This window comes from Phoenix dactylifera, unplaced genomic scaffold, assembly GCF_009389715.1.
Source record: "Phoenix dactylifera cultivar Barhee BC4 unplaced genomic scaffold, palm_55x_up_171113_PBpolish2nd_filt_p 000051F, whole genome shotgun sequence".
NCBI lineage: Eukaryota > Viridiplantae > Streptophyta > Magnoliopsida > Arecales > Arecaceae > Phoenix > Phoenix dactylifera.
The window spans coordinates 1,117,846-1,140,254 of record NW_024067670.1 but is presented as its reverse complement, the minus strand read 5'-3'; the positions used below and the strand labels follow the sequence as shown (position 1 = coordinate 1,140,254).

At 39.7% G+C, this 22,409-nt stretch overlaps 1 protein-coding gene across 6 annotated transcripts; it reads left to right on the top strand.

Annotated features, from left to right (window-relative positions):
• The first annotated feature begins 1,644 nt into the window (after positions 1–1,644).
• Positions 1,645–15,916, top strand: LOC103697069 (glucan endo-1,3-beta-glucosidase 4-like). 6 transcript variants are annotated; one of them, XM_039116085.1, is made up of 6 exons: positions 1,647–1,902; positions 10,080–10,254; positions 11,918–12,062; positions 12,953–14,200; positions 15,342–15,369; positions 15,453–15,916. In XM_039116085.1, the coding sequence occupies exons 3-6, from the start codon at positions 11,990–11,992 to the stop codon at positions 15,625–15,627; spliced, it is 1,524 nt and encodes a 507-aa protein (XP_038972013.1). In that variant the 5' UTR covers positions 1,647–1,902; positions 10,080–10,254; positions 11,918–11,989; the 3' UTR covers positions 15,628–15,916. The 6 variants fall into 6 exon arrangements, with proteins under 6 accessions (XP_008777062.1, XP_008777063.1, XP_038972013.1 ...); XM_017840587.3 differs by lacking the exon at positions 10,080–10,254 and adding an exon at positions 2,171–2,237; XM_008778840.3 differs by lacking the exon at positions 10,080–10,254 and having other exon boundaries at positions 1,645–1,902; positions 15,459–15,784.
• Positions 15,917–22,409: the final 6,493 nt, after the last annotated feature.

Genomic DNA, 22,409 nt, shown 5'->3' with positions numbered 1-22,409 from the left:
TGCCGACTAATTATCTTGCGGTAAGCTGCGCATCATCTTAGAGCAAAGTCCTTCAGGACAGCTGGTATGTTGGTGGTATGCCACTAATCATCTTGGACATAACGTTCACGACAAATCATTTACCAACGTATTAGCCTCCATTAGCAGGATCCTCAACATAGCCAGGTCGAAATTCAATTAGTTCTCAGTTTCATATTTTAGTTCTAAAATTATGCAGTGTCAAAATCGAAATACCATTCATAAATTAATTTTTTTTAATTTATCAAATTCAACTCAACAGCCAAAAACTATGACCACATGTTTTCTGTGGCAGGGTCATATCTCCAACTAATCTTCTCGCGGTGGATAAGTGCTAATATATTAGCCCCCATTGGCGGGGTCTTCAACATAGACCGACTGTGAGTCCAAATCTATTTCGATTCAAATCTCTTTTTCTCACAATATGTTCAGTATCTCAAATCGAAAGATGCAATATCAAAATCAAACAATCCATATCAAAATCAATACGTTTGATCAAAATCATACAATATTCCAGGAATAGGCATATAACATCATGCTCAAATTCATAAATCAAGAATAATTCAACTCAAAGAAATATTTATAATTTGCCGATAAATCTAGAAAAAGATTACATTACTTATCTTGCAAACACAATCTAACAAACAGATTCAATTAATCCCAAAAATCCTTCTTAGAGCCTAATATTCAAAAATCATATTTTGTTTTTAAATTCATCATAATATATAAAAACTTAAATTCTAACACCCTCCTAGGGCTGACCATGCAAAAATGCCCGACACCCCGGGATCAGGACCTTTCACCAAGGTCAGTCTAACATCACCGTGAACAGAGAGAGAAAGATAGAGAGAAGAGAGGAGAGAGGAGAAGAGAGAGACCCCTCTCTTCTTCTTTTCCAAAATAGGGGATCCGTACCCTCCCTCCTTGCTTCTCGATCGAACCCAGGGACGGCCGCGGTGGCTAGCCTCGATGGCGGCAGGTGGCAGCGGAGCAAGCCCGACCACCCCCGGTGGCTGGCTGCGGCGAACAAGGCCGGCAACGAGAGAACTCGCGTTGAAACAAAGCCCCTCATTTTTGGATCAAATTCCAGCGTTTGGCTGGCTCAAAACCATGCTAAATCACGACTAAGCATCAAGAGAGGAAGAGAAGAAGGCGAGGAACACTTACCTCACTCCCGGTGAGGATCCGGCAGTTCTTTATCCGGCGGCAAATCGAGGAAGAGGAAGATCGAAACCAGAAGAAGACTTGGGATTTGGTGGCTCGACCTCGGCCAACCTCAAAGGAGGAGGAGGAGCTCCATAAATAGAGGATCCCGACCTTATTTGGCCGATATTAGTTTCACGATGAACCTCTCCTTCTCATCCAACTGGAGTCTTCTTTCTGATGCCCTCACATGCAACGCACATGAGGCCCAAGAGCTTATGGCTGGGCCGGTTAAATGGACCGGGCTCAGTCCAGAGTCTTACAATGCCAGAAAGAGCAAAAAGCATAATACCCAAGGGAAAAAAAATTATGTCAGCATCCTTATTAGTTACCAAAACTGCAACCCACCTTCCCCGCATGAGACAAAAGACGTCATTTTCGACTTGTTTTCTTGCAGAGCAGAAGTGCACGAGGACACACGAGGAAGAGAAGGCTGCGAACTCTCTGTACATTCCTTCCTGTAAACCCCCTTACCTGCACGCAGCTTTTGCTGCTAATACTCCGTGAGCCCACCGGGATAATCCCAGCAGCTCGAGTCCCACCTGTACAGAAAACTTCGCGAGCTCCGCCGACCGCGTCTCTCTTTTTATGCTCACTCATTCAGTCTCTCTGCTCTTCTCGTCTCTTCTTTGGCTCTTAAGCACTCTCCTAAGCGTTTCGCTGCAGGGAATCCTAGTTTAGGTGCTAATTCTTTTCTCTGTGTTCTTCTTTCCTTTTGCCATCTAAATTATTGCTTTCGTCTTTAGTTCTATGGGATTTATTTGCTATAGGGGAAAATTTATAGGTTTTCCGGAGTCCTTTATGTTTAATATGTGTCGCTTCTCTGCCTTGTAAATTTTATTTCTCTTGTGCTTTGTTGTTGCTTTGGTGATCTCTATTGTTTTCCCATGCGCTTTGGTTTATGTTGCTTAGCCATAACAAAATTTGTATATGTTGGATGATATTTTAGGTTTGAAGCGCAACACAATCCTTTTATGGAAAATTCTAAGAGCACCTGGTGAATTTAGATTTCTCTGGCAAGAAGGGAGAGATAGAATGATTTACTTACTCCTACTGGAGGATATTTACAAATTTTTCAACAGAGTCTGCATCTTTTTGGATTGCTTTTCTTTCTTTACTTCCCCCCTCCACCATGTATTTATTTATCTGTAAGGCCATGGGAGGTGCATGATGGTGCAGGTCTATTGCACAATACTCTTCAAAGATTTTATGGAGGTCCATGGGCGCATCTTAGTATTCTTTCTTTTTTGTTTTTATTTAAGAGGAAGGGAAGACCTGCCCAAATCACCCAGCTCCAGATACTTGGAGATGCACTACCCAAGACTCAAATTGGGAGGAGTGTGACCACTAGGATGTCACACAATTCACCTTTTTTTTGTAATTTTATAAACCAAACATCCACTTTTGTAGAAAAAGGGTCAGGTAACAGATTTTGGGATCCAGGTCTGATGTTTCCGACGCTTCAGTTCAATCACATAACTACATTTACTACTGTTGGGGGAAAAATGAACCACCCCACAAATACAATCAGAGCACCCGAATCCGACGACAAGCATGACCCCGGCAAGCATGAACTTGGCATGTACGACCTCGGCAGGCATGACCTCAGAAGGCCGAGCTCAGAAGGCCCGAGCTTAGAAAACTGACCTCATAAGGCCGAGCTCCGAAGGTCGAGCTCAGAAGGCTGACCTCAGAAGGCCGAGCTCAGAAGGCATGAGCTCAGAAGACCGAGCTCCGAAGGCATGAGCTCAGAAGGCCGACCTCAGAAGGCCAAGCTCAGAAAGCATGAGCTCAGAAGGCTGACCTCAGAAGGTCGATCTCAGAAAACCGAGCTCAGAAGGCCGACCTCAGAAAGTCGAGTGCGGAACGCCCACATAAAGAAGGGAGCACCAAATCCTCCATATTCGGAATCAAATCCCGCAGTCTCCGCCACCACAGCTGTCAAAATTTGAATTTCTACTATCTCAACCGATTGCCAGCTAATTTGAACGCCCGTGCCATCTAAGATAACTTATTTAATTCGAGATATGCGCAATCGCGATCAAGGGTGAGTAACCGCCACACCCCCTCCTATAAAGAGGGAAAAATGCTGGCGAGGCAGGGGGCTTCCTCCTCCACAAAAGAAAGGACTCTTTTCCTCCCCGGCTATTACTTTTCTCCATTACCTCTCTCCATTACTTCTCTCCATTACAAACCCCCCTCTGACTTAAGCATCGGAGGGCCGGCGTTGGAACCCTCGGCCACTAGCTTCTTACAGGTCCGCCGGAGATAGCCATCCACCGTCGTACCACCAGCCGGAGCTCCTCCTCCTCGATCCGCGGTCACCTTCGGGTCCAAATTTCAGCAACAGTTGGCGCTAGAGGAAGGGACCGAGTCGTGATCATGAGACTCAGGAGCAGAGGAGCTTCTAATGCCTCCAGGCATCATGCGCCAAGTCCTGGCCGCTCGATTCAAAATCCACCACCGATGTGGTAGGTCCTAACTGTGGAGAAGAAGAAGAGAACGATGGGAATGAAATATTTTATTCAAACCTCTCTTTGGGTGAGAGAAAACCCATGCACGTAGGACTCTTCTTCGGGCGAGAGTTAACCCAAACACCACTTCTATTCTCACGCTGCCTTTCCCTTCGCTTGTTTTCTCATTTATGGATCCCTTGACAACTGACTAGCGAAATAAAAGGCTGTCATGTTGGCACTCGAGTTCCTCTCCCTCCCACGTCTTCCGTCTAAATCGAATGCTTTCCTCGACGTGGTTACTCTCTTTTTCCTTCCCATTCTGCATGCCATCTTCCTCGTTCTGCATGTCGTCCCACTCCCCTCGTCTTCGCAACAGAATCTTCGACGAAAACTTAGCTCCCTTGCAACGGACTCCTTTGCGTGCTTGGGACTCCATCGTGTTGGATCGTGTGTTAGGGCCCTGGTCCAACGCCATCAGGTAGCGAAGGTTGGGTCTTCGAACCTGTTGCGGTCTGGTGGGTTCTGAGGGCGTATCACGATGCCTTCGGTAGATCAAGCTCCGCGGATCCACCTTGAACAGTTTGACATGGTGCAACAAGTCCAAGCACTCACTGAGGCCGTTCAAGGCCTGCAGCAAGTAAGAGACCAGCATGTACTCCCTCCTCATGGGTGCAAGTCCTCAGGACGGCGCTTGCGACGTCGCTCTCCCGCAGAGCGTCGCCATCACCGAAGCTCCCACCGAGCTCGAAAGGACGACCTCGGCAGGCGGACCTCAAAAGGCCGAGCTCAGAAGGCCGAGCTCAGAACGCCTCCCCTAGAAGGCCGAGCTCAGAAGGCATAAGCTCAGAAGGCCGACCTCAGAAGGCCGAGCTCAGAAGGCATGAGCTCAAGAGGCCTCCCCCAGAAGGCCGAGCTCAGAACGCCTCCCCTAGAAGGCCGAGCTCAGAAGGCTGAACGCAGAAGGCCGAGCACAGAAGGCCGAGCTCAGAAGGACGACCTCGGCAGGCACGACCTCAACAGACAGAGCGCAGAAGGCTGACCTTAGAAGGCCTCCCCCAGAAGGCCGAGCTCAGAATGCCTCCCCCAGAAGGCCGAGCTCAGAAGGCTGACCTTAGAAGGCCGGTGCTGAGCTGAGTCCTGAGGGACTTCGAAGCTCGGAAGCCATCAAAATGTCTCCAAAAGGTACATAACGCCATTTTGGCTTTAAATAATTTCAATATTTTACCTATTTGCAGGTCGGAGAATGCAAAAGACAACCTACAAGTATCTCTATCTCCAACGTCGCCCCGCTCCGAGTGGGGGCGCACGATCGCCAACGGACGAGGCCCGTCTCCTGTATGTATCTCCAATAATGCCCCGACCAAGCTCGGGATGCCCGACCAAGTTCGGATGCCCCGATCAAGCTCGGGATGTCCCGACCAAGCTCGGGATGCCCCGACCAAGCTCGGGATGCCCCGCTGAGTCGACCGCGAGCTAAAGCTTCCTCGATCTCAGGAACTACTCGACAACGCTCCGACTAAGCTCGGGATGCCCCGACCAAGCTCGGGATGCCCCGACCAAGCTCGGGATGCCCCGACCAAGCTCGGGACGCCATTTCGACACCATTCGACACCCTTCGACGACATTCGACGCCTTTCAACGCCATTCGACGCCTTTCAATGCCATTCGACGCCTCCTACGACAACGCGCCCCGATCTGAGTGGGGGCACCTTGTTGAGTCGATCACAAGCCAAAGAAGGCCGCTGAAGTCGACCTCGAAGCAGAGCCGCTTAGCTCGGCTTGGACAGCTCGGCTTAAGGCCGTTAGCTCCGACTGCACGAGAGGCACATCCTACTTGGCACATACATCTCCATAGATATTTGGCTATATTACAGGTTGATCGACGATTGGATTACTTTCTTCGCCAGAGCCAAAAAGCAGCTCGAACTCAGAAGTCGGGGGATAGTGTTGGGGGAAAAATGGACCACCCCATAAATACAATCAAAGCACCCGAATCCGACGACAGGCGTGATCCCGGCAAGCATGATCTCGGCATGCACGACCTCGGCAAGCATGACCTCAGAAGGCCGAGCTCAGAAAACCGACTTCAGAAGGCCGAGCTCAGAAGGCATGAGCTCAGAAGGCCGAGCTCAGAAGGCATGAGCTCAGAAGGCCGACCTCAGAAGGCTGAGCTCAGAAGACCGAGCTCAGAAAGCCGACCTCAGAAGGTCGAGCGCGGAACGCCCACATAAAGAAGGGAGCACCAAATCCTCCATATTCGGGATCAAATCCCGCAGTCTCCACTACCACAGCTGTCAAAATTTGAATTCCTACTATCTCAACCGATTGCCAGCTAATTTGAACGCCCGTACCATCTAAGGTAACCTATTTAATCCGAGATATGCGTAATCGCAATCAAGGGTGAGTAACCACCACACCCCCTCCTATAAAGAGTGGGGAACGCTGGCGAGACAGGGGGCTTCCTCCTCCACAAAAGAAAGGACTCTTCTTCCTCCCCAGCCATTACTTTTCTCCATTACCTCTCTCCATTACTTCTCTCCATTAGAAACCCCCCTCTGACTTAAGCATCGGAGGGCCGGCGCCGGAACCCCCGGCCACTGGCTTCTTGCAGGTCTGCCGGAGACAGCCGTCCGCTGCCGCACCACCAGCCGGAGCTCCTCCTCCTCGGTCCGCGGTCACCCCCGGGTCCCAATTCTAGCAACAACTACAGATCTAGTTGAGAGTGAATTTAGTTGTCACAACCCAAGACCTCACCCAAAAAGGTTAGCTGGAAGGTATTTTTTAGGTTTCTTAGTCCTGTATAAGTACCCAAGATTTTCTTGGTGAATTACGATATAGGACTAAACACACGCCGACACGGGTCCTCACATTATCTTCCCGTTTAATTTCCGATGTTCTTGTAAGGCTAAGGGCTCAAATTCATTCAAATCTAATCACAAGTACTATGATCGGCCCGTGGCTAGCCTCCATGAACTGGTGCTACAGTGTCTCCTTATCTACATAGGCTATGGGCTGAGTTCGTTCTGATACCATTTGTCACAACTCAGGATCTCACCCAAAAAGGCTAGCCGAAAGGTATTTTTTGGATTTTTTAGTCTTGTATAAGTACCCAAGATCTCTTCGACGAATAAACAATGTGGGATTAAACACATGCCCGTATAAGTCCTTACATTAGTAGACTTGAAAAATTGTGCACTTGGAGTTTCTAAGATTTCCTTCATAACTTGATTTTCTAGCATAACTTAATCCATCCCCATCCCCTCCCCTCCTCCAGCCAAGCCAAAGGCATTTTGGAGTACTTTTTCTTATCAACGAACAGCATAATATATGTTCTCAACAGCTTTATTAATGAGTTATGGTGTTCTAAAGGAGGATTGAGTTTTGGATAGTATTACTAATTCATAAGTGTCTTTCGTTAATACATGAAGAGATCACTGGTTGCATTTGTTATTCTTGAATGCATATTTATCATTCTTGGCTAGAACCTATCATTAATTTATAATAATTTGTTCATTTATCCATTTGTTTTCAGACCAAGATATGCTACTGGCCGATACGTGAGTATAGAGATTCATGATTGTCATTGCCCTTGGGATGATATCTTAGCTAATTTATTTTCATTGATGACTTACTCTGTTCCAACTTCTTATCTGGGTGTTTGATAACAAGACAATCATCTGGAGTTTGCTTATTTATGAAAAGCATTATTAGTGCCATGTACTAGTTCCCTCCTCCAAAAGTTTATTGCATATTCTTGGAGAATGTTAAATATTGACTATTTTTACCTACAATATAGAATTGGTACATGCTATTTTTTATGAAAAGGGAAAGTTCTTATTGTTCATAAAAGATAACTGCAAAACTAGTTAAGTCAAAGAGTTTGTGCTATATATAAAAAAATTGTTCCTTTTAAGGAGAATATAAAAATACTATATGAAGGTTATGTTTGCTCGCTGAAAAAGAAAAGAATAACTTTACTTTGAGCAAAAGTCTATTTGGGAACTTCAAACATTTTCAGCATATTGGAATGTTTGCCTTTTCCTCTTTTCTGTTTCTTTCAGAAAGTACATTGTTTATTATATTGTGAAATCCATCTTACAATAAGCTGCTTCATGATACCCTTGGCACAGTCAACTAATTCACTTACTCTTCAGCTCACTTCCATTCTCTAGAAAGTACATTTTTATTTCTTCTTGAGGGAATTCTTTGTTAATCATCTGATTCTGGAGGAATTGGTTGCGACAACCATGGTGGGGTGATTGCTTCTGGACATCCCAGCTATATGAAGTTTAGAATCAATCTAATAATCCTGATATGAATTCAGAAAAATCCTTCTTAGCCTGTTGTAAACCAGAAAATGATATCCAATTCAAAGATATAACCATGCTTTTGTTAACAGATCATCAAAAATACAAGGTGAATTTCCCTGTCAGAGTTTCTAAAAATGATTGTTTCAATGCCTGATTTTGCAGCATTTTTGTTTGCATCTTGAAGAGCTTGAACCAGCCAATGGCAGATTTTTGTTTGCTTTTTTTTCTTGATTATTCCATAATAATTTGTAGTTGGTCAACTTACATAATGAAAAAGTTATTCTGATCAAGGATCACAAACTGAGATAGGCACTATTTTCAAACATGGATTTGTGTGTGTATACACGCGCACACACATTCATGTTTGAGAAGAGGTAACATGGGTAAATCTCTTTCATGCATAATTCAATCTCTTTTTAACTAAAACCTATCACTCATCAACAATCGTATATTACCAACTCAAGCTCACAGAATAGGATATGTTATTATATAAGTAGGTAGCCTCTTTCTTGATTTTCTTCACTGTAATGCATTGTTCTTCCCCAACCTCAATAATTGAGTGTCGTTTTCATTCATGACTTGTCTAGTTACAAGATAATTTTCTTAAGTTGGTATTTCAGTTGACTAACAACTTTGAAGCCATTCTCTCTTACAATTGCTTTGAATTTATAGAGAGCATAGGTAATGGTTACTTATTTTTGGTTAGAAAATCATAGGTTTGGCATTTCTTATTTGTTATGAAAATACTGTATGTTGATTATTGCACTTATGTCGTGGTTTATGAATATCATGAAGAAAGTTGAATGAAAGTCTTGTAATTTTAGCTTTTGAAAAGCTATATGGTTAAAACCCTGGACTTTGAGCAATTAGATGTCTCTCATGCTCAAGTTTTTTCATGAATGTTTTCTACATAGATCCAGTTTGAGTCATTCTATAAGGAAAATCCTCAGAAAAGGATAGAAAATAGACCGAGCTTGTTTTCTGAGATTTAAAGATGAAATAAATTGCTGTGTCATTCACTTTTTTAAATATACACACACTCAAATTTTTATAATTTATAACTTCAGTCAAATAACTTTATGAAACTTTTATTTGCCTATTTGTCAGCATTCAAGGTTTTTATTTAAAATAATTTTTTCTATCTTTCGGTCAATAAATATTGGTGCATGTCCCACTTATGTAGTTGGTATATAACAGTCCAATGTCAGTGTTCAAATGTGAACATAAAATAGTTAGGCTGTGTGCATATATGCAGATTCATTCAAAGATAAAGGTTGAAGGGACAGTTAGTAACTTTACTAAATAAAAGTTTTTATTAATTTTTATTTTATTCCATTAAATATTTATTCCTTATATTTCATATGACTTTTGTGTGGTGCAAAGTTTGAGAACTTAGTTTCTGTTTTGGGTAGTCGTAGTGACTTTGAGCTTTGATATCTTCAGCTTCTATTTTGATAGTTTGGCAACAGAGATAAAGAAAATACAATAGGTCAACTTTGAAAATACATATATCATTTTGGAGTATATTATATTTTTTGTGCACTTTGAATGTTTGTTGCAACAGTTTTTGTCCAAAATTGTTATAAAAAAATAGATGACAAATCTCATCATATATCATTGATATATATGTAATCCTAGTGGAACCTTCTTTATTGTTGGTCAATCTTGTTGATGTTTAGCAGGTCTAGTAGGATTGATGGGTGACAATGGAAAAAAGACGGATTAATGAGTATTAAAATAATATGGTGATTGGTGAGACTGAGTTGTGTGCCAGTAAATACTAGATTTCTGATAGTAATGTTTGTTGACATCATTAATGCAAATATGAGAATATTTATAGTGTTTCATGGGTTTAGAAAACTCAAAGGTGTGGTTTTGTATTAATTGCATGACTATTATAACTTAATAAATGTGTTTGCCTCATGTAGCTCTAGAACAATTGTTGGTCCTGCATAATCCTGTGTTGATGCGCATGTAAGCTATGGCCAACTGACCAATATGGGCATGGAAAACTATATTGAACTTCGATGCACTTGTAACGAACAAATTCAGAAGTATATAACTTTATACTTCAAATAATCATTGTTTGCAGACTAACTTTTGGCGTTCAAGTCATGAGATCTAATTAACATTCTGAGGAAACATGTGCTCGATTTACCAAGTTATGCAAGCAGATGTCGTGCCCTGCACACATTACTAAAACTTCTAAAGAAAGCTGGATGAGCAGTTTGGAGAACTTGGTTTTTATCTTGGTATCTGGAATTGTGGTAAGTAGTAAATAAATGCTCCACAAAAGTCACCACATGGCAACATATACGATATTGTGGCATCTGAGTTTCTTACCTGATAGAAAACTGTTGTTTCCATGTTTATGGAATCTGAAGGTGGAAACTGTGTTCATGCATTTAAGTCTAGTTCCATTATTTACTTGTAGTCTATATGAGATTATTGTCTGTTTGTTTAGAACATCTGGTGACTTTAGAATAGCTTGTGGAAGTCAGAGGTAGTGTTGAACAGAGATCTATACCACGTGAACCTTGTTAGCTCCTGCCATTAAAAAAGCTCTCCATATGGGTTTAAACCATAGGATCTAATGAGCCTTTCATGACGCTAGCTAACCAGCTAACAAAAAATGATTGTTATCTAGTTGAGACTGACATGGCTGAATATATATAATTAGATCATCACTTTTTTTGGTCCATCAGTTTGAGTATAGGATCATGATATTGTTAATGAGGTCTAAAAGGAGCTTCTTCTTCATTTCATAACCATGTATTTAGCTCCCAAGTTACTTTAAGCAGTTGGAAACACTTGGATGCATAAACTTTGCAAGCAGGAAAATTTTGGTGCATCAGTAAAGGAGTACTAAGGTAGTGAGGTTATTTATTTCTTTTCACTTAAAATGAAGAAAACATATAATATTATCTATTGGAGAGGATAAAAGCTAGGGCTTTGAGTGGGTCAGTTTGGATCAGATTTTGACTTGACCTAAGTCTGCTCGGTGTCTGAATCAGGTTAAGAGTTTGAATCTGAGCTTGATTTACCTCTGTTTGTGTCAGAGCAGATTGGGTTTAATATTTATTTTAGACATCAGTTTTTTGGTTCATTTTGCTAAAATAATAACCCAAAGACAAGCCATAACACAAATGTAATTGTACGATAAACATATCATGTAACAAGTAAACAGTTTTAGCAGTATGTGGGCATTAAAAACCTATTCCATGTAAGATGAAGCAACTAGTATACACGAGTCATCATTGACAACACTAATTGTTGGTTAACTATGTAAAATATATTATTAAAATTATATTAACCTCTTAAATTTAAGTCAAGTTTGGATTCTATGGGGAAAGACATAGTATATTAGTTTCAGGTCGAATTGGTTTTATATAAGTCTGAATGATGCATATGCAATCCATATTTGAATTTTTCTTTTTCCTCTCTAGCCTAGTTCATGTGATTTTGGTTAGAATCAAGACAGGTGATTTTCATTTAGTTTCGGATTGAACATAGCTCTATTCATCCACTTGCAGCTCTAATAAAAGCAAAGTACAAGTAGAAGAATTCCAAAAGCATTTGTTGTGGTGGAACCATGGAACTTTCCCTCTCGCATTTCGAAAACTTAATATTTTTCTTGAGTTTCTTTTCATTAAAACCCTAGCTTCCAATTCCTATGTCATTTATTAGACTTGTAATTTGTAGACAAAAATTAAGTACTTCAATTTTTATCATTCTAGTTAATCAAAATTAGTTGTGTAGAAAATTATTATACTGTACTTGTTTCTCATGATTCTTACCATGACGTTTGCTTGAAATTTTAGTTCCTTTCTCCCACATACCCCTTAGTGTTGAAAAGAATTATATGTGAACTTTCCTATTTTGCTTCATTTAGTATGTCTATTGAATGTATGAATATCCAAATTCTGGCAGTTGTGAAACTTGAGAACTGGTGGCGAAACATTTCTGAGCTCTCTGTCTCAACTGTGAAGCTTATCAGGCCAGATGTTGCTACAAAGATGGCAGACATGCATATTGTTGCTCATCTTCATATTCTTCGTAAATTCAGGTGCATCAGGTAGTTGTTTAATTGTTTTTTCTTTTTCTGGGTGAAGGACACTTGTTTGACTTTATAATGAGAAAAAAAAAAGGAGAAACCTTTTGAAAAATCTTCTTCATATTAGCTCAAAACAATTAATCTCTCTGTGGAGAAAGATCAACTCAGACAGTAACTAGTTACCTTGCATCTGAAAAGCTTCTCATTTTATATCAAAATAAGACTAGTTTTCTGTTGGCTAAATACAGTTAAGTTTCCTTACAATATTTTAAAAGTCTAACATCATAATATTGCAATACTATTTACTATCTGTCTTATCATGTTCTATTGCATAAATTTCTATATCTTATTGTCTGGCTGTATCTGTATATATTCATCTACAGGCCATCAGGTAGATATAAAAATGATAAATTAGTGTCATTTCAACTGCTTTCCTGCTACTCCTACTGTTGTTTGCAGAAATAGTACTTCGGATATCCTGAAACTCTAGTTCAAAGTTTGCCGTACCGGTAGATTCTAATGTATGCCGACGGTACCGTATTATATCTATATCGAACCAGTATGCGGTACAGAAGCGTATCAACACTCAGTACACTGAACCAGCTCCCGTACAGGATGTACCGATACCGTAATAGGATGGTACCAGTACAGGGTCCAATACTAAGATGGTGAATGTTGCTCTAGCCTATCAAATTTTTTTCTGGATGTTTTATTGTATGATTTATTCGGCTCCATTTCATGATTGCTTTTTAACCTATAGTTATCCAAATATATCAGACTTTCTCTTTTTATTTGCCATTTCTTTAAATAATTTTCCTACAGTCAGAAATTCTATGCTTCTCCATTAAGTACCATACTCTTTTTCCTTGCACCTTTTTGTTATTTAATGGTCATTTCTGCAAACTTCACAGGTGCATTCGTTGGGGTTAACATTAGGACTGATGTTTTCAACTTGCAATCAGCAGAAGGTATAGTGTCAGTTCTTCAGGCTCAGCAGATCAAACATGTACGCCTGTTTGATGCTGACCACCAGATGTTGAACGCCCTTGCAAATACTGGAATAGAGGTTATGATTGGGATTCCCAATGACCAGCTACCAGTGATTGGAAATTCCCAAGAAGCAGCAGCAGATTGGATCAACAAAAACATTGCAGATTTTCTTCCTGCAACAGATATTACTTGTATTGCTGTGGGTAATGAAGTTCTCACCACTACCCCTGATGCAGCACTCCTGTTACCTGCCATGCAATTCCTTCACTCTGCTCTGCTTGCTGCTGACCTTCATTACCAAGTTAAGGTCTCGAGTCCTCATTCCATGTTAATGATCCCTAAATCTTTTCCTCCATCCACAGCTACTTTCAATTTGAAGTGGAACTCCCTCATGCATCAGTTTCTCCTGTTCTTGAAGAATACTGATTCTTCTTTCTTGTTTAATGCCCATCCATACTATGGTCATACCAAAGGAGAGGATATCTTCACCATTGACAATTCTCTCTTCCAGTCCTTCCCTTCAAACAAGCAGATTATGGAACCCAAGACACCACTAAACTATTCTAATACATTTGATGCTATGGTGGTTGCTGCTTATTATGCCATGCAAGCACTTGATGTTTATGGCATTCCAGTTATTGTGACAGAATTTAGGGGGCCAAGGCTTGATGGCCCCAAAGAGCCTGATACTATGGTGGATAATGCATTGGTATATAATAGCAATCTTATTCGTCATGTACTTGATGATTCTGGCACACCAAGCCAACCAAATACAGCAGTTGGTGCATATCTGTACGAGTTGTTTAATGAGGGTCTCCAACCGGGGCTTGTATCTGAAAAGAACTGGGAGGATATGTCTTCGAACAGGAACACTCTGTACTCTCTAAGATTTGCAAGTCTAGCAGATGCTGGCACTAACTTGCAAGGCTTAGTGTTCTGTGTGGCAAATTCAAGTGCAGACACTGATGCATTGACACTTGGCTTGAATTGGGCTTGTGGGCCTGGTTCAGCAAATTGCAGCGCTATACAGCCAGGTCAACCTTGTTATGAAGCCAACGATTTGGCAGCCGTTGCTTCTTATGCCTACAATGATTACTACCAAAGAATGAAAGCAAATGGTGGGACCTGCGACTTTAATAACACAGCCATGCTCACAACTTCTGATCCTAGTAAGTTTTGATTCTGCTCTTTCTTAGTGCCCTTTTTTGAGCTTTGATTTTATGAAACTGAATTAATCTCTAGAAAAAGGGGATCAGGTTGAGCTTGAAGGAGCTTTAATGGTTAAGTAGGTATTGCTTTCCAAGATTGGCTTTCCATATATGGAACTCAAGAAAATCAGATAATGAATAAGAGATGCTACTTTTTCTTTGATGCACTAGATTTGGTCCAAGAAACCTAGTGATAATATACTAGATATGGTTAGCCAACTTGCATTAAAGCACCGTGGAAGGAAAATGGATCACTTTGGGAACCTTTGCTTCTAGATCTACGATTCTCACCAGATTTATGGTTTTAGTTCTTAGGGCAGAAGGAGAGACAAAATGATGAGAAACTAGGAGATCTCGTTGATTCTTCCGTATACTCATAGCTCGGCACTGTTCTTTTCCAAAGGCGAACATTATTTCTTATTACTGTCTATAATGTAGTGTCATTTTACAACTATATCATCCGAACGCCCACATACAACTTTAAAAAAACTACTTTGAGTTTTTCAAAGTATGCAGTTAGCCTCAAATTTCTACCATGACTGCTTGTGGCTTTGAGATGAAGCCCAAACGTTTTTTTTCCCCTTTATCGCGATCACTTCAAAATAAAAGTTCCTTTGGGATGACATGATTTCATGTTATTAAAATATCCATCTATGTTGTGAAGGAGCGAAAATAAATCTACCACCATGAAATTGTTCAGGTGATTGGCCGAGTGTATTAATTCAACTGGTTGTGTTTCTGAACTTCAAAATCAGCACGTTATGCATTATCCTTTCCATTGCTTAACAAAATTGGTGATCAACGTATCTTATGGTACAACATAGTGTCTGCCAAAAATTTAAAGAAAGTGAACCATGAATCACATGCTAGGTGTAGATGGATCTCTTGGCTGGATAACATCTTTCATATGCACACTGACTGTGATAGGCCATCAAATGATTGTCCATATCTAAATCATGATAACTGCTGGAGGGGTATTCTCTGTTTGAAAATACCAAATTTTCATTCTTTGGTCTGATAGAAGTTAATTTTATGTCTGCAAGCTATCTTCTTTCTCCTTGTCATATGAACACTGATCTATTTACTGGTTTGCATTCTCCAGGCCATGGTTTGTGCATCTTCACAGGAAGGTCAGTAATTTTTTATAATCATCTGATATTTATTATTTGAACTGAACATTTTTGTGCTTCTTTTAAATGACATTCATTTTTAGGGACAGCATAGCACCAAACCCGAGTCCGAGCAACAGTACAACTGTAAGTCCTGGTAGTGCTGGATCGGGCGGCAGTATTGCACCATTAAGCCCTTTTGACGGTGTTGCAAAGCTGCAAGTTCTTAAGATCACCTATCTAATTCCAGTGATATTGTACTTATGGTTTGACATGTAGAGAATATTGGGCACCTCTCCAATGTTTCCAAGAGAGAGTACCATTTAAGGCAGGGAGTGCGCTCGCCATGTGATTATGAGCTTTCAGAGATATGGCATTGATAGCTTGTTTTTCATCTCTTCTAGATAGTTATTTATTTTTCTCTGTTTTTCATTTCCTTCTTTCATTTTTTTTTTCTTTGTTTCATCTATGATTTGATGATGTACTAATGTGTTAAATTAAGATCTAGAAATCTGCTTAATTTTCCTGTAATTAATAATACCAGGAATAAAGTTCTCGTAGAACTAGAGCTCTGATAGTTCCAACTATAAAAACTCAAATTTTACTTGCTGTAACTGGAATTAGTGCTCAACTTCTTTCATATATTACCTGTAATTTTGTCATCTCTTGCTGCCAATGGGACTGCCATTCTCTCAAAAAATATTAGGGCTGCCTTATGAACCTAAAATTGCAAGTGAATTTTCGCTGATAGAAACGAATGAAAAAATGTCAGTTATTGTAACTAAAATTGTAAGAGAAAACTATTGTAATTTGATCCGGATTTTGATTTAAGATAAGCCTTCAATATGATTGTCACGCCTCCGATTTGAGATCGCGAATCGAAGGTTGTAGCAACTGTCCCATACTTATAGGAAACTTTTTTAACAAGCATGCATGTCAATTCATCATAATATTATAACAAGCAGCAGAATAAATTTAAATAATTAATATTTAAATTTTATTCTAAATAACTAATTTAAAAGTAAATGTTTTACAAAATTTAATAATATTTTAAAATCTTGTATTAATTCGAAAATAAAATCTAATGTAAATAAAAATGTCAAAATTTTGTTTCTGGTCACTCTTGTCTCACAAATAAAGATGTAAAAACAGTAAAACATAGATTCATATTTCATAATAAAGTTTTTTTCATGAAAATATTTTTCCAACTATTTTTCATAATAAAGCATGATTTTTATAATACATACGCTGATCCATTATTTTAAGAAAAGCATGATATTTTTACAAGTAAATTTTATGCACAAAAAATATGATCATTATAAGATAATAAGGGGTACAAGATCTACTTACAAGTTCAAAAACTAGTAAAGAGTATAATATTTACCTCTTTTAACTTAGACCATCAATCTTCACTAGCAAATTCAGTTAACCTTATAAAATTATTAAAGACAAAATTAATTTCTGTTTGATGATTTTAATCAAATTAAAATAATAAAAAATAGGAACAAGCATTTGACGATTTTGGGTTGGTCAGGCTTGAGCAATTTGATCAATAATCACAGGGCAAAGACTCGATCAAGGCCAAAGTCGTTTAATATAGTTGATCATCAGTAAGTTCCATAGACACTTGACAAGGCTGGTTTCAATAGGCGATCCGGGCACTAGGGTAGTTGAGGGCCTCATTCCAAGGGTCAACTCGGGTTCATAAATTGGGTCGTCAGGACCCGAAATTAGGTTCCTTGGACATTCTAGGCAGAAAGTAGAGAGAGAAAGGGGAGAGAGGAGAGAAAAATTAGAGAGATAAGAGAGTGGAAACAATAGAGAGAAAGAGAGGGATGGTTTTGTCTCTCCTCTTCTTCCTTCTTCTTCTTTTCTTCTTTCTTCTTTCTTAGCAAAATAGAAGAGAAAGGGGGTGGTTGGTGGCTAGGACTGCAATGGTTTAGCAAGGTGCCAGTGACAGGCAGCAGAAGGTAGTCGGCGGCAGTGGCTGATCGGTCAAGTTTGGTAGAAGAAAACTGAAACAAAGGTACCTTGTTTCAGAGTGACTCCGACGATTGCCGGCCCAAAACTATTAGGAATAAGAGCCCAAATCATAAAGGAATTAAGTGAAAAAGATGGAGAGCTCGTACCTCAATCCGGCGACCTTTCTCAATGGAAAATAGAGGAAGGCATTCGAGAAGTAAACTTGAATTTGAGAGCAAAATATTCCTTATTCTTTGACGGATCTCAAAGGGGAAGGAGATTCCCAGTCGGAGTCTTCCTCTCCCGATCATCGAGGTTGGGATGGCGTCTTCAGGCCGTCCCATAGGCCCAATTCTAGTGTGGGCCAGTTAGTGGACCAGACCCTCACATTCTTTCTCTTTAAAAAAATTTCGTCCTCGAAATTAACATATCTGAAGTTTTGAAAAACTATGGATACTTGGCTTTCTCTCATCTCTTCTAGATAATTATTTATTTTTCTCTGTTTTTCATTTCCTTCTTTCATTTTTTTTTTCTTTGTTTCATCTATGATTTGATGATGTACTAATGTGTTAAATTAAGATCTAGAAATCTGCTTAATTTTCCTGTAATTAATAATACCAGGAATAAAGTTCTCGTAGAACTAGAGCTCTAATAGTTCCAACTATAAAAACTCAAATTTTACTTGCTGTAACTGGAATTAGTGCTCAACTTCTTTCATATATTACCTGTAATTTTGTCATCTCTTGCTGCCAATGGGACTGCCATTCTCTCAAAAAATATTAGGGCTGCCTTATGAACCTAAAATTGCAAGTGAATTTTCGCTGATAGAAACGAATGAAAAAATGTCAGTTATTGTAACTAAAATTGTAAGAGAAAACTATTGTAATTTGATCCGGATTTTGATTTAAGATAAGCCTTCAATATGATTGTCACGCCTCCGATTTGAGATCGCGAATCGAAGGTTGTAGCAACTGTCCCATACTTATAGGAAACTTTTTTAACAAGCATGCATGTCAATTCATCATAATATTATAACAAGCAGCAGAATAAATTTAAATAATTAATATTTAAATTTTATTCTAAATAACTAATTTAAAAGTAAATGTTTTACAAAATTTAATAATATTTTAAAATCTTGTGTTAATTCGAAAATAAAATCTAATGTAAATAAAAATGTCAAAATTTTGTTTCTGGTCACTCTTGTCTCACAAATAAAGATGTAAAAACAGTAAAACATAGATTCATATTTCATAATAAAGTTTTTTTCATGAAAATATTTTTCCAACTATTTTTCATAATAAAGCATGATTTTTATAATACATACGCTGATCCATTATTTTAAGAAAAGCATGATATTTTTACAAGTAAATTTTATGCACAAAAAATATGATCATTATAAGATAATAAGGGGTACAAGATCTACTTACAAGTTCAAAAACTAGTAAAGAGTATAATATTTACCTCTTTTAACTTAGACCATCAATCTTCACTAGCAAATTCAGTTAACCTTATAAAATTATTAAAGACAAAATTAATTTCTGTTTGATGATTTTAATCAAATTAAAATAATAAAAAATAGGAACAAGCATTTGACGATTTTGGGTTGGTCAGGCTTGAGCAATTTGATCAATAATCACAGGGCAAAGACTCGATCAAGGCCAAAGTCGTTTAATATAGTTGATCATCAGTAAGTTCCATAGACACTTGACAAGGCTGGTTTCAATAGGCGATCCGGGCACTAGGGTAGTTGAGGGCCTCATTCCAAGGGTCAACTCGGGTTCATAAATTGGGTCGTCAGGACCCGAAATTAGGTTCCTTGGACATTCTAGGCAGAAAGTAGAGAGAGAAAGGGGAGAGAGGAGAGAAAAATTAGAGAGATAAGAGAGTGGAAACAATAGAGAGAAAGAGAGGGATGGTTTTGTCTCTCCTCTTCTTCCTTCTTCTTCTTTTCTTCTTTCTTCTTTCTTAGCAAAATAGAAGAGAAAGGGGGTGGTTGGTGGCTAGGACTGCAATGGTTTAGCAAGGTGCCAGTGACAGGCAGCAGAAGGTAGTCGGCGGCAGTGGCTGATCGGTCAAGTTTGGTAGAAGAAAACTGAAACAAAGGTACCTTGTTTCAGAGTGACTCCGACGATTGCCGGCCCAAAACTATTAGGAATAAGAGCCCAAATCATAAAGGAATTAAGTGAAAAAGATGGAGAGCTCATACCTCAATCCGGCGACCTTTCTCAATGGAAAATAGAGGAAGGCATTCGAGAAGTAAACTTGAATTTGAGAGCAAAATATTCCTTATTCTTTGACGGATCTCAAAGGGGAAGGAGATTCCCAGTCGGAGTCTTCCTCTCCCGATCATCGAGGTTGGGATGGCATCTTCAGGCCGTCCCATAGGCCCAATTCTAGTGTGGGCCAGTTAGTGGACCAGACCCTCACATTCTTTCTCTTTAAAAAAATTTCGTCCTCGAAATTAACATATCTGAAGTTTTGAAAAACTATGGATACTTGGCTTTCTCTCTTCTTTGAGCTCCCAAGTAGCTTCCCTTTTCGAATGATTGCTCCACTGGATCTTCACATACAGAATAGTGTACTGCCTCAAATCTTGCTCCTTGCGATCAATAATACATATGGGAATCTTTTCGTAAGTCAAATCTTCTTCAACTTGCAAGGGTTTATATTCCATCACATCACTTGAATCCATAATGTACATTCTCAGTAAAGAATAAATCAATCTCATTAATATTGATATGTTATATACATGTAAATCTTACCAAATGCTTCAATATTTATCTATACAAGTCAATGCTTTATTACTATAACATCTCTAATAGTTGCACACTTGACCTTCCTCACTTTATTGTCTCTTGGTTCATTAAATCTTGCTTCATGAAAGCCTAAAGATTCCGTTTGTCCCATAATTACCAAACAAAGAAAGCTATGGTCAAACTTTCTTTTCTTAAGGTAATCTTGCCATTGGAGAAGAAAATGTTAAATAATCTAGGTTTTATTTAAAATTATTACTACAAGCCTGACTTTCCACAATCAATTATTCTAAATGAATAAGAAGAGAAGATGATCAGGACTGTTGCAGAGAAAATTGCCATGTTTTCTCCAAACCATGGACTTATTTCTTACCATATCATTTACCCGGGGCAACATTTTGAATAGCAAACATGTCAAGGCTTTAGATTCAAGCTATATGCCCATACAAGTATGTACATACTATACAAACTAGGATTGCCATGGGAAGGCCTAATATGCCCTAAATCATGGTAAATCAGGATGAACCACCCAACTCAACCTAGAAGTGGTGGATAGACGATACACTATTTTGTTTGGCCCCCTTTCTAATCTGCAGGTGATTTGAACAATTCTACCTAATATCTCTTGGAAACCTATGTTTGGTAGTTAGAAGCTTGTTTCCCATCCTTTTATGATGGGAATAAGAAGAGAGAGAGTTAGAGTACATGATCACCTCTCTCCTCCCCTTTTTTCATTTCTTGAAAATTCTGAGTTATATTAGATATTCGATTGAATTAAGTGGGAATTTTGTTTTAGGTGTATCTAGTGGGCTTTTTTTTTTTTTTGCTAAAACAATAGGAGGGGAGGGGGAGGGACCAGCCCACCCGCGTAGCAGCCCCATTACTGGGCCCCCCTTCCACTAGGGAATGTTCGATACAGGTCGCAGGTTTCGCGTGCCTTTCCCGACCCGTGGGCTCACCCCACTGGGTTCACCGCCTCACGTGTGGGTACGTCACCCCAGCGCCACCTTGATACAAGTGGAAGGAAAGCATAACCGCCAACAAGCCAGCCGGGCGTGGGGCATCCGGTCCTCTAATTTAATCGACGCCCCCCATTTTTGATTTCTTAAAAAATCCATGTTACATTACGTGTTTGATCATAAAATTATATAGAATTTTGTTCTTATTGTATGTGTCGGTTTATGATCATTGGATTCATGCCATAGGGCAAGAATTCAGCATCAAAATTTGTAACAACCCAGGACCTCACCCAAAGTGGCTAGCCGGAAGGTATTATTTGGGTTCCTTGATTCTGTATAAGTACCCAAGATCTACCCAGCGAATAACCGATGTGGGACTAAACACACACCCGCACGGATCCTCATATACTCCCCCCGTTCAAGCCCTGACGTCCTCGTCAGGCTAAGGGTTCAAATCTATTCAAATCTAATCACAAACACCATGATTGGCCCATGGTCAACCCCAATGGATCCGTGCTGCAATGTCCTCTAATCCCATAGGTTATGGGCCGGGTCCGCTCTGATACCATTTGTAACAACCTAGGAGCTCACCCAAAATGACTAGCCGGAAGGTATTGTTTGGGTTCCTTGATCCTGTATAAGTATCCAAGATCTACCCAGCGAATAAACGATGTGGGACTAAACACATGCCCGCACGGGTTCTCACATACTTCCCCCGTTCAAGCCCTGACGTCCTCGTCAGGCTAAGGGTTTATATCTATTCAAATCTAATCATAAATACCACGATTAGCCCGTGATCAGCCCCAATGGATCCGTGCTGCAGTGTCCCCTAGTCCACATAAGTTATGGGCCGGATCTGCTCTGATACCATTTGTAACAACTCAGGACCTCACCCAAAGTGGCTAGCCGGAAGGTATTATTTGGGTTCCTTGATCCTGTATAAGTATCTAAGATCTACCCAGCAAATAACCGATGTGGGACTAAACGCACACCCGCACGGATCCTCACAAAATCAATATAAATATGCACCCATTTCAATTGTTAGTGCTAATACATTTGTACTCAATGCATTTAATTGAAACTTTTACAACAAGAAATATAATAATTAGCAACGCACTTTTGCTAGCGCGTACTATAAACCGCTACCATATGACACTTTAGAAAGTATTAATAAAAAAGAGCTGATCTAGTATTATGGGCAGGCTATTTTTGTACAGTTTTCCCGCCAATTTGATTACCACTAGGAAAAGTTCATATTAGTCCAGCAAAAGTTCAGTCATCCGCGCATGAGCGCGGGAGTTCATTTTGTTCAGTCATCCACGCATGAGCGCGGGAGTTCATTTTGACATGATTTTTTATTTGAGTTGAGTTAAAAAAAGAGTTATTA

Excerpts from the sequence above, each read along its gene's own strand:
- LOC103697069 (XM_008778839.4), top strand. The coding sequence starts at position 11,990 with ATGTTGCTACAAAGATGGCAGACATGCATATTGTTGCTCATCTTCATA. Across the intron at positions 14,201-15,341 it reads GCTCACAACTTCTGATCCTA|GCCATGGTTTGTGCATCTTC; the intron begins GTAAGTTTTGAT and ends TGCATTCTCCAG. Across the intron at positions 15,370-15,452 it reads TTGTGCATCTTCACAGGAAG|GGACAGCATAGCACCAAACC; the intron begins GTCAGTAATTTT and ends ATTCATTTTTAG.